The 11,155-nt window shown below is 50.5% G+C and overlaps 1 protein-coding gene across 1 annotated transcript; it reads right to left on the bottom strand.

The window, feature by feature from the left end:
- Positions 1-616: 616 nt before the first annotated feature.
- LOC101389396 (pepsin II-2/3-like) lies at positions 617-10,893 on the bottom strand. Its single transcript, XM_004437443.3, has 9 exons — positions 10,838-10,893; positions 10,219-10,378; positions 8,075-8,192; positions 6,830-6,948; positions 5,922-6,121; positions 3,300-3,416; positions 2,021-2,165; positions 1,829-1,927; positions 617-766 (listed from the first exon to the last, which is right to left on the bottom strand). Exons 1-9 carry the CDS (start codon positions 10,891-10,893, stop codon positions 617-619), a joined length of 1,164 nt encoding a protein of 387 aa, XP_004437500.1.
- Between the last annotated feature and the right edge of the window lie 262 nt (positions 10,894-11,155).

Here is an 11,155-nt window from a genome sequence, read left to right as displayed (position 1 = left end):
TCACAGGAACAGCCGGGGAGATTTTGGGGTGTCAGCTTCTGTCATCTCTCTGGCCCGTGTCTTACAGACATTACCATTTGCCAGGCCTACTTAGGAATGTCACCATCAGTGGTCCCCTCCCCTAATCTCTTTCCTTCTATCCTGATCTCTTATTGGCTTTGGGAGAAATGAGAAGTTGCCTCCCTCAACCAAGAACTTAGGGGCCTGATTCTATGAGGAGGCAATGGGCCAGGCATTTGTGGTCCCCATGTCTTCATATGATGCTCCCAGCCAGACCTGCTGAGGCCCATTTTTCTTCCCGGCTCTATTAGGAAGTGAGTGCTGCCACTGTCCCTGTGTCTGGTGCTGTCCAAGTGGTCATTTCTGCCCCCACCCTGGCCCTGGTGGTTTTGACCCTGCTGATGTGAAGGAGAAATATGGACAAAGAGAAGCAACTCCACAAACAATTTTGCAGAAGGTTGTGCTTTTATTCTACGTGATTGGTATGCGAGGGAACAGGGCCAAGATCACACCTCCAGGATCCCATAGGAAGAACAATCAGGAGAATTACAAACATCTAGAGAGGGCAGAGAACTGAGGCCGGATCTTCCTGGGAAGTGGCCGGAAAGACTCAGGCTTAGGCCACAGAAGCCAGGCCAACCTGGTTGTTGGCTCTGTCGAAGACGGTGTAGTACTGGCGGATGAAGACATCGCCCAGGACCCAGAGCTCTCCAGAGCTGGTGTCGAGGTCCATGCCCTCAAAGCCACTGATGCATGTCTCGTCCTCCTGGAGAAAAGGAGGATAAAACCGGAGATGGGACACAGACTCAGCGGTGACAGGCACTGGGGGATCAGCATCAAGGATGACAGTCCACTGCAAGGCACGTGCAAGGAGGCGCTTCCTGGCTCTAGCCCGGGGACTCGGCTCTTCCTAGCCTGGGGTCTGCCTGTCTCAGCTCTGCCCTGCACTCTGGGTTTACAGGGATTGCTAGACGTTATCCAGTGCTTCTGGCAGATGCACAAGCCCTGACATCAGCAATAGAGCTAAGGGATTAAGGGAAACTCAGCTGCCGGGAGAATTTTGGAAGCCCCGGTGACCCAGGCTTTTCTGATTATTCTGATCCTTTCCAGTGGCAAGCTGTCAGTTCTTTTCATTCACTGGGTCACTTGCCCACAGCCTTGGATGAAAATCAGATTCACCTGGGGAGCTTTGTACCCCTCCCCAACATAGTTCAGTCCTGATCCCCTACTAATTAATCTGCATCACACAGGGAGGGGCTTGGGCACCAGAATAACATTGACCCACTGGACAAAACAAGTTTTCCACCTGGTATTATCATAGAAGGCAAGAAGTTTGCCTGTGGCTCCTTTGACTAAAGATTTGTACTTTGTAGAGAAAGTAGGAGCCTCATAAGCTCCAACCCCATGGAAGTTAGGATCACCATCTGCCCAACTCTTGTAGTGTTGATCTGTTCAATATCATGTGACTACTGCCACCCTACTCTGAGCCTGGGGAAAGCTGTAGCTCTCAGAGGAGGAAACTGAGGCTGAGAGAGGTTGCAACTGGCTCAGAATCAATGGGCTAGTAATTGAGACCCAGAGATGGCTCAGGGGTCCAACTAGACATCCCCTTTTCATGCCATCAGTATTTGCCTCCCTGCTCCCCTTGGGGGTGCTGCATCTAAATTCTCGTTCATGCATTTGCTGTGAATGTATTCTTTTTTGGGCAGCTGTCCAGAGCAGATGTCAGCTTCAGCTTCTGGAAGTGCATTTTCCCTTGTTCAATGGGAGAGTATGTGGCCACATTCTATGGAGGCACATCTAGGTGGGAGGCCCAGAGCTCCCTTACCTCTAGGATGTAGGCACTGGCAGGCAGAGGGAATTCGACACCATTGATGGTGAAGACGATGTCAGGCAGGCTGTTGATGGCTGAGCAGCTGATCACCCCCTGGAATGAGAGAGGGTTAGGAGGGCTTGCATTCCTTCTGCATGGCAGACCCACCACCTGGGTCTAGAACGGGACAGTCAAGGCTGGACTTACCTCGCCAAGTAAGTCCTCTTTGGCTCCAATGTCGCTCTGGATATTGTCAATGGCAGAGGTTGGGCCAACCAGCAGAGAGGTGCCAGTGTCAACAATGGCCTGGCAGCCCCCGCTGCAAGCGATGGACTCTCCATTCATGGTGATGCTGAAGGCGAGATGCAAGGAAGATTTCCCTGAGCTCCCAGGGGGTACATCACCCGAAGGGGGAACCAAGCAACCCCAGAGAGTCCTTCCTCCTCATCCATTGACCAGTACATAAAATATACACTTCTCTCCTTCACGCACTCCTTCATTCATCCATTCATTTATTCAACAAGTCTTTACTGAGTGCCTATTCTGTGCTAGGCATGGGAGATGAAATGCCAAACGAGGCAGCCACATGGTTTCTGGCTGCAGGGAGCCCACTGTATAGCTGGAAAGTTAAGTTATCATGAAGGATGAGCAGCTTGAACAGGGCACAGGACAGGGGAACAGAAACACAATCCAGGGTGAGGCTGGTGGTGCTGGGGAACAACCAGGGAAGGGTTCACAAGGAAGCAGAGAGCCAGAGGTTGCCAAGGAGGTAAAGATCTGGAGGAGGACATCCCAGGCAGAGGGGAAGACATGCAAGGAGGGATGGAGACAAGAGGTGCAGAGGCGGGCGTGGGAGGAACTGATGAAGTTTTAGCATGGCTGAGGCAGTCGTGAGCGGACCTAGTGTCCTTGTTTACCCAGGGCTGTCCTGGTTTTGGTACTGAAAGTCTTTAGTCCTGGGAAAGTGCTCACTCCTGGGCAAACCTGGAGTCAGCCTAGCAGCCAGGAGGGGGAGGAACAGCTACGGAACGAGGCCACATAGGGGAGAGGTACGCCCAGAATGGGAAGGTGGGAAGGAATGGGCTGAAACAGCTTCTTTTCCTTTTTGCTTTGTCCCTAGATTGCAAGTGACATGTTTCCTAGAGTGGGAGGAGCATGTGCCTGTTCATAGGTCCCCTAAATGTCAAGTCCTCTGGAAAGGTGGATCATCCCACTCTCCCCGGGGATGCTGGTCTCCTGGATCAGAAGGAACATGGCTGTCTCATCCTTGCAGAGCATCTGGAGTCCCTGGCAGCTCCCCTCCGCCAGGCAGGTGGCTTTCTTGGGGTCTCTCTGGCTTGGCCAACTCCCACCTTCCCCTCCTGGGGTCCTTTTCCCTGTGCTGGCTATTCCAGGGGGATTCTGGAAAGCTTAGTTAACTCTGAGTCTAGAAAGAAATGAGATCTGGGGGCCATGCCAGGACAGTGCCCATCCACAGCGACCTCACCTGTCCACGGTGATCTGCCAGTAACCCTCCTCAGAAACGGGCACCCAGTGCAGGCTTCCAGTGTAGTAAGAAGAATCAATGCCACCAAATATCACCACGCTGCCACTCTCGTCATCACTAAGGAAAGTGGGGAGGGGTGAAGACAGGAATTCACACATTCAACTGACGACCTGCTGTGTGCATCCTAGAGCTGCCCTTGGTTGGGCTCTTGCCAGCACCAGGAGCTGCATGGAGTGTGTGCCAGACACAGTTTCTTTTAACCCTCACACCAAGGCTCATACAGGGGTTACTATGATTATTATTTCCACTTTACAGTGAGGAAACTCAGGCCCACATAAGTGAGGAGACTTGCCCAAGGTCACATAGCCAGGGAGTTCCAGAACCAGGATTAGAACCCAGGTCTTTCTGGTTCCAGAGTGTGTGAGTTTCATCACATTCTCTCTCTTGAGGGGGACCTCAAGAGAAGTGAATGCGTGACAGTGTTTGCTGTTAAGGACTTGATGATATAGTTCCCTGGTTCTCAGCCAGAGGCAGTTTTGCCCCCAGGGGACATTTGCCAATCTCTGGGGACAATTTGGATTGTCATCATTGGGTGGGGTAGGCAGTGCTGCTGCGGGCTAATAGGTAGAGGCCAGGGAGGCTGCTAAACATCCTACAATGCACGGGACAGCCCCAACAGCAAGGAGCTATCTCTCCAAAATGTCCCTGGTGCTGAGATTGAGAAACCCTGAGCTATTGGAGACATAAGACGGCCCCCATGGAATATCTAAGTACACAAAGGCAGATGATATTTAGGAGCCAACTTGAATATTAAGTGACCAAGAGGATAAATGGGCCCTCCTGTGGTATATTACTCCTGTTGTAAATTTCCTCCTTGTTACTGGAATATTCATTTTCTGAACTCTGCAGTTTCGGGTTAGATAGGGAAGCAAATGTGGATGATGATAAGAATTAATCACCTATATCTCAACAAAAAAAAACCTAACCACCCAATTAAAAAACGGGCAAAATATGTCAGCAGACATTTCTCTAAGTAAGATACACAGATGGCTAATGGGGACATGAAGAGATGTTCAACATCATTAACTATCAGGAAAATGCAAATCAAAACTACAATGACATTATCACCTCGCTTCCAACAGAATGGCTATAATTACCAAGACAGGAAATAACAAGTGTTGGAGAGGGTATGGAGAAAAGGCAACTCTCATACACTGCTAGTGGGAATGCACACTTATGCAGCCATTATGGAAAACAATATGGAGATTCTTCAAAAAATTAAGACTAGAACTACCATAAGATCCAGCTATTCCACTGCTAGGTATTTATCCAAAGAACACAAAAACACGAATGCATGAAGACACATGCATCCCTATGTTCATTGCGGCATTATTCACATAGCCATACTTGGAAGCAACCCAGGTGCCCATCAAGGGAAGAATGGAGGAAGAAGATGTGGTATATGTACACAATGGAATACTACTCAGCCATAAGAAACGAAATCCGGCCATTTGTAACGACATGGATGGACCTCGAGGGTATTAGGCTAAGTGAAATAAGTCAGAGGGAGAAAGCCAAATACCGTGTGATCTCACTCATAAATAGAAGACAAAAACAACAACAAATAATCACATAGAGACAGAGATTAGATTGGTGATTACCAGAGGGGAAAGGGAGAGGTAGGAGGGCAACAGCTCTGATTAGGCACATGTATATGGTGATGGATTGTAATTAGCCTTTGGGTGGTGAACATGATGTAATATACAGAGAAACTGAAATATAATGATGTACACTTGAAATTTATGTAGTGTTATAAGCCAATGTTACTGCAATATAAAAAAAAGAAGATATATCCGCACCCCACAGAAAAAAAAAGAAAGAAAAAGTAAAGGAAATTAATCACCAAGGAAGTGGCCGCAGATAAAATAGTCCCCAGACCAACTTTCCTGTAAACGTCTGAACCTCTGACAGTACAATGTGACACAATGACTTTATAGAAGATCAGTTAACAACTGAAGAAAAACATCAACAATGACAAATGGCTTCAAAAGAGGATGAGAGCATAAGAGGAAAGTTGTGTGTCTCAGGAAAACTGATGACACCCCCCTATATTCCTGCATAAACCTCGACTCATCCAAAACCAACATTAGGTTTATTCTTTATTCATTCTTAGAATTAACTCATAGTCACAACTGGAACCTAGATTTTGTTAATGAATGACAGAAACTTGAGTTCATCATTCAAAAGTTTCATTGCTTAAGATACATGTCCCAACCAAATCTTATTTCACTGCTATGGAATTGTGACCCATGTTTTAAGCTGATTCCTTTTAAATTGTGCTCTTTGGGGAGTCAATGATGAGGGTACTGGTGCTGGAGACCAAATGGCTAATGACATTTGAGTTGTGTAAGTCAAGGTGACAAAGACTCACGCTGGTAAAATAAGATGGATGAACACGGTTCATGAGAGAAAGACTTGGCACCATTCTCTCCAAAGCTACAACTCTCAAGCCTTAGACATTGCCCTTTCAAATCCCTTGCCGACCAAGACCCTCTCTACCCCACCCAGCCCAGGACAGCCCTCTGCTGGACCAGGTGACCATGACCTCCCAGGCTGACTTACGAGCTCAGGTAGACGGAGAAGAGGTCTTCAGAAATCAGCCCTTGGTCCCATATGTTGTCAAAGACAGGTGTGGCATCAGAGGCAGAGATGCTGGGGTAGGCCAGACCCAAGATGCCGTCGAAGGGAGCCAACAACAGGGATAAGCTGGGCTCCTTCTCGCTCAGGCCAAAGATCTGGTTGGTGTCCTCGATGCCTCCAACCTGAGATGGGGGAACCAAATGTTCACAATCAGCTTGTGTTTACTGAGCCCTGCAGGGCACCAGCCCTGGGCCCAAAGCGTCCCTGGTTCATTTCCTGTAGGACTCGGCTTCCAGGCCACCAGGCTGGAAGTAGGGGAGACAGATCGTCTGTTGGAATGCTTGTTATTCTGCTGGCAATAACATTGCGGCTCATCTCCAGATGGCCACAGTTGGCGACAAAGTGTAAGAAATGGCTGCAGAACAGATGGACACAGTTTGTTCACGTTTCTGATGATTGGATGCAAAGAAGACCCCAGGCAAATCACAGCACTTGACCCCTGCTGGGCCCTTGAAGGAGTGGGGGGCCTTGTGGAGTTTTACAACAGTGGGGGCTACAGGTTGAGGGAGAAGAATGAGGATGAGGTGTTAAAAGAGAACTGAGCCTTTTCCTACCTTCTCCCCCCACTCCATAGCATTCAACTGGGTGGCGCTGAGGTTGGCTATTGGCTCCAGGCATGCCACCCCCTTACCCACTACTGCCCCACCTAGAAATGTCTGTGACATCTTGGCCACTTTTGCATCTCCCTCCCCCAATCAGGTTACTTTCATGATTGCTGAGACCCATATTGCTAGAATGAGCTGATCTGGGGGGTGCACTGTGGCCCCCACAGTCCCCAGAAGCTGGCCCTAGGGCTAGGCAGGATGGGTGGTGAGCCAGCAGGTGCTCACCTTGACAGTGTCGTATCCAAGGATGCCTGTCATGCTGCCGGTGCCATAGGTGATGGAGATAGTCTCGCTGGTGGCCTCGTAAGTGGAGGACTTCTCAGGGTCAAAGCGCTTGTGGTCATCTGTGAGGGCAAGAAGTGACATCGTCAACCTCCAAAAGTCGAGGGAGAACCCTGGCTGGGGATGTCTTTCTGGGGTGGGCTGCCGTGGTTCTGGGTGGGGTTTTGGAGGAGAAATGTGACCTTTTCCCCAGACTGTGGAGCCCAAGCATTCCCAGGTTCCATTCCTGTCTGGGTGGACCAATTGGGACCATCTTCCTGATGGAAGGTCCCCAGCCAACCCCACGGTCCTCCCAAGGCCCCCAGACAAGCACTGAGCAGAGCAGGCCAAGGGCTGCCCATGGGGATGAGCACCTTCACAGCACCCTGTGTACAGCCCACGTTAGAGCTGCAATGTCACGGTCACAGCTTTACAATGTTACAGCTCAGGTGATGGAGGGGAGGATTCCACGGGCTCCGCCTCTGAATGAAGAGTCAGGTTAAAAAGCTGGCACAGGGGGCCAGCCCGGGGGTGCGGTGGTTAGGTTTGAGCGCTCTGCTTCAGCGGTCCAGGGTTTGCAGGCCCAGATCCCGGGCGCGGACCTACATACCACTCATGACAACACACCGCCACATGCTGTGGTGGCAACCCGTATACGAAATAGAGGAAGATTGGAAGAGATGTCAGCTCAGGGCCAATCTTCCTCAAGGTAAAAAAGAGGAAGAAAAAAACTGGGGAAAGAAACCTGGAAGAGGAAGGAATTTGCAGTGCTGTCCATGACTTCCAATGACAAAGTCCTTTCTTCAGTAAACCGATGATTGTTTTTCAAGGTGAGATCATCGCTCAGCTCAGTCATGATTTTGAGCCACTTTCTCATGTCAGGCTCGTGTCCCAGCTGGGTCTCCTGTAGCCCTTTAGCCCTGGCTCGCTTTGGGCCCACCTTGCTCTCCTGTGCTGTGGTTATTCAGGAGAGCTGCTTGCTGCCATTGGACTGAACCCGTTGGGCGCAGGGACCCTGCGTGATTCCCCTTCTATCCCCAGGACACCTAAGCCCAGTGCTGGGCACATAGTGGGTACTCAGGAAGTGCCTGTTGAGAGACTCCCTGAGGGACTCCAGCAGCTTGAAATCAGACCTATCTGAAGTCCCTGAGCGTTCAGGGCTCCCAGGTCAGTGGGTGCTAGGGGCCCCGGGCAGCACCAGGCATTCACAGCAGGCAAGACTGTGGCAGTAGGTGGAGGGCACCCACAGGTTGGAGGAGCCAGTGTCAAAGATGACGGTGAACTCCTGAGCGGGGGTTCCGATGCCGATGGTGCCAAAGTACTCCTCCTGCGGGATGGGGACAGCACAGGTCACTCCCCATCCTGGGGATCCCAGGGAGGAGGGCCTCCCCTGGGGCTTCTCCTCAGCTCACCTCCCGTCACTGCTCTCCTTGCCTTTCTCTCCCTGTCCAATGCTTCCGTCCTTCAAGGTGCAGCCTGGCCTCCCCTCCTACTTGAAGTCCTCCCTGATTGCATCCCTGGTAGCCTCTGACTGTTCTCTTCTAAGCACCATTAACACCTAATCACAATCCACGGTCCCCTCTTGAATGTCTCAGTCTTGCCATCCTAGAGAACACACCATCTCAGAGGACAGGACGGAACCTTATAGCACCCAGCAGAGTAGTGCTTATATGCTCATTCAGTAAATTATCGATCTGGAGATAAAGAAGTCACCTAAAGATGGAAACTTCTGGAGATAACTTGTTCCTAAAGTGAGGTGTATACCAAAGGTTTTGAGAAAGGACATTGTCAGGATTTTTGTTCTTAGTGGCAGCCCTGTCTCCCTTTTCAGCTTTCTAGCCACACTGGTCTGGATATTCTTTGATGTCAACAAGCTCATCCCCATCCCAGGGCCTTTCCACTTGCTATTCTTTGTGTTAGGAAAATGTTAATTCTGGATCTTTCCTTGGCTGGCACCTTCTCCTCAGTCATTCAGAGCTCTAGTCAAACATCACCTCCACCAAGAGGCCCTCCCTGACCACTTCATCTAAATTTGCCCTTCCCCCATTCCTCCTCTTCCCGTTACTCTAATTAATCAATTTTCCTTTGCCTCGCATCTCATTATGTGACATTGTCATGCATACTTGTTTATTTGTCTCTTATTTGCCTTCTTCTCTCTAATAGAAGCTCCAGGATCTGTGCTTTTTCATCAGTGCTTCCTCAGCTCCTTGCACAGAATGTCTGGCACATAGTAGATGCTTCATAAATATTTGTTAAGTGAATAAATGGGCTAACTTTACCAAGCTCTTACCAAGAGCTGCTCCCTCTGCTATTCTTCCCAAGAAAACTTTATTGCATTAACTACTCACAGCAACCCTCTGGTGGTAGATATTCGTGGTTCTCTTTGAAAGACGAGGAAATTGAGGCTCACTCAGAGAATTTAAATGACTTGCCCAAGGTCACATGGCTCGGAAGGAGTGGAACTCAGATTTGCACCTGGTCTGGTAGATTTCATAGGGTAAGCTCTTAACGACAGACAACATTTCTTCCTACTGTTGACCCTGTGCCATTCACACAGGGACACACAATATCTACTGAAGGGCAGGGCGTTGCCATTGGGTCCCAAATAGAACAGTGAGAGATCTTCCTGAGACTCCACACTGATCATGTCAACCCCCCTGGTTAAGATGACTCAGTGGCAATGAGGATGCAGACCCTCCTCAGAGACTCTGCTCTGGCTCCAGCCACCCCCACCTCAGGCCTCTCTCTGCTCCTCCCTCCCTCCATCTCTCCTCTCCCAGAACACGGTCCTCCTTTCCTCAAATGCACGCTGCTCCCTGCTGTCCCAGGGTCTGGCACAAGCCGTCCTGTTCTCTGGGACTCTCTCCTGTCCAGGACCCCCCCTTCTCCTTCATTGCCCTGGGGAGGTGTCCCTGCCCGCCACCTGCCACCCCCTTACAGTGTCACCTTCACTGCATAGCCTTCGGCCTGGCTGTACTTTTCATGGATGGTGAGGCTCAATGATGATTGTCTGTCTCTCCTTACTAGACAGTGAGCCCCATGAGGGCAGGGGCTGTGCCTGCTTTTCTTTCCAGCTGCCTCGCCTGGGCCCAGCACAGTGCCTGACACTAAGGAGGTGCTCTGCATACATGAACACTGAATGAATGAATGAATGAATGAAGAAATGAATGAAAGAAACATGTCTAAATGTGACTTTTCCTGCCTTCCCTGTGCCTGTGAGATCCAGGGAGCAGACCCCTGCATTAGTGCCTGGGGCTCAGAGCCCTGGTCCATCCTCCAAGAACACTGGACCCCCTCTCTCCTCTGGGCCGAGTCCTCGTTGCAGCCTCCCCCCAACCTGCCCATGCACTCACATCCAAGTAGTTCTCCAGGGACTGGGTGTATGCCAAGGTGGCATCCTCCTTGGGGAGGTACTTGCTGGCTGGGTTGGGGGTATGCGTCTTCAGGAACTCCTCCAGCAGGCCATGCTCAACCAGCTTCTTCCTCCAGGACTTCTTTCTGACAAGCGGAACCCTGTGGCAGAGCATTTGCAAATGGGATGGTTTGGAAGAGAAAGTGTAATTAGGGAAGGAGTCTGCTCATGGGGTGCTATGGAAGGTCCTGAGGTAAAGGAAGCTGCTCCAAGAGAGGAAGAAGGAAGGAAGTCAAGAGGGGAGATGCTCCCATTTTTCTACACTACTGCAAAGAGATTCAGTGGTTGCCCAATGTCGCCCGGGCCAGTGATGGAGCTAGACCCAAACCCAGGCTGGACCAGAGGTCCTGGGCTGTTAGGCATGTCCTCAGTTCCACCTCTCCAAAAGGACAGAGAGAGAGACAAGAAAGGAGATTCAAGAGAGTGGAAGAGAGCGAGGAGTCGTATGAAGGCAGAAGGGAAGATGCAAATATAAGGGAAGAAAGACAGTGTGACAGTGTGAGTGAAGGGACGCAGCCCCTCGGATGCTGTTCTCCGTGCCCCGTGTCCCCCACACTCACTTGTAGATAAGGCACTCAGAGAGCGCCACCAAGCTGAGCAGCAGCAGCCACTTCATGGTTCTTCCCGGGTCCCAAGTCTCCAGAGAGGGGAAGATGGGTGGAAGGCGAACAGCAGCAGGCAGGAGCTGCTCCTTATATACAGCACAAGTCCTCAGGAACCGGCCTTATCAGCCTCCAAACGTCACCTGTTATCCTGACCCCAAACAGAAGAGATCCCGATAAGATTGTCCCCGCCCCTGCGCCACGTTCTGAGAAGTTTCCAGTTGAGCAGCTTCCATTGCAACCACATCCCATGGTTAGGATGGACCTGCAGAGAGT

The sequence above is a fragment of the Ceratotherium simum genome, chromosome 34 (genome assembly GCF_057802395.1).
Source record: "Ceratotherium simum simum isolate JZ-2026a chromosome 34, ASM5780239v1, whole genome shotgun sequence".
Lineage (NCBI taxonomy): Eukaryota > Metazoa > Chordata > Mammalia > Perissodactyla > Rhinocerotidae > Ceratotherium > Ceratotherium simum.
Note: the sequence above shows the minus strand (reverse complement) of the source record. Positions and strands in the feature narration are given on the sequence as shown.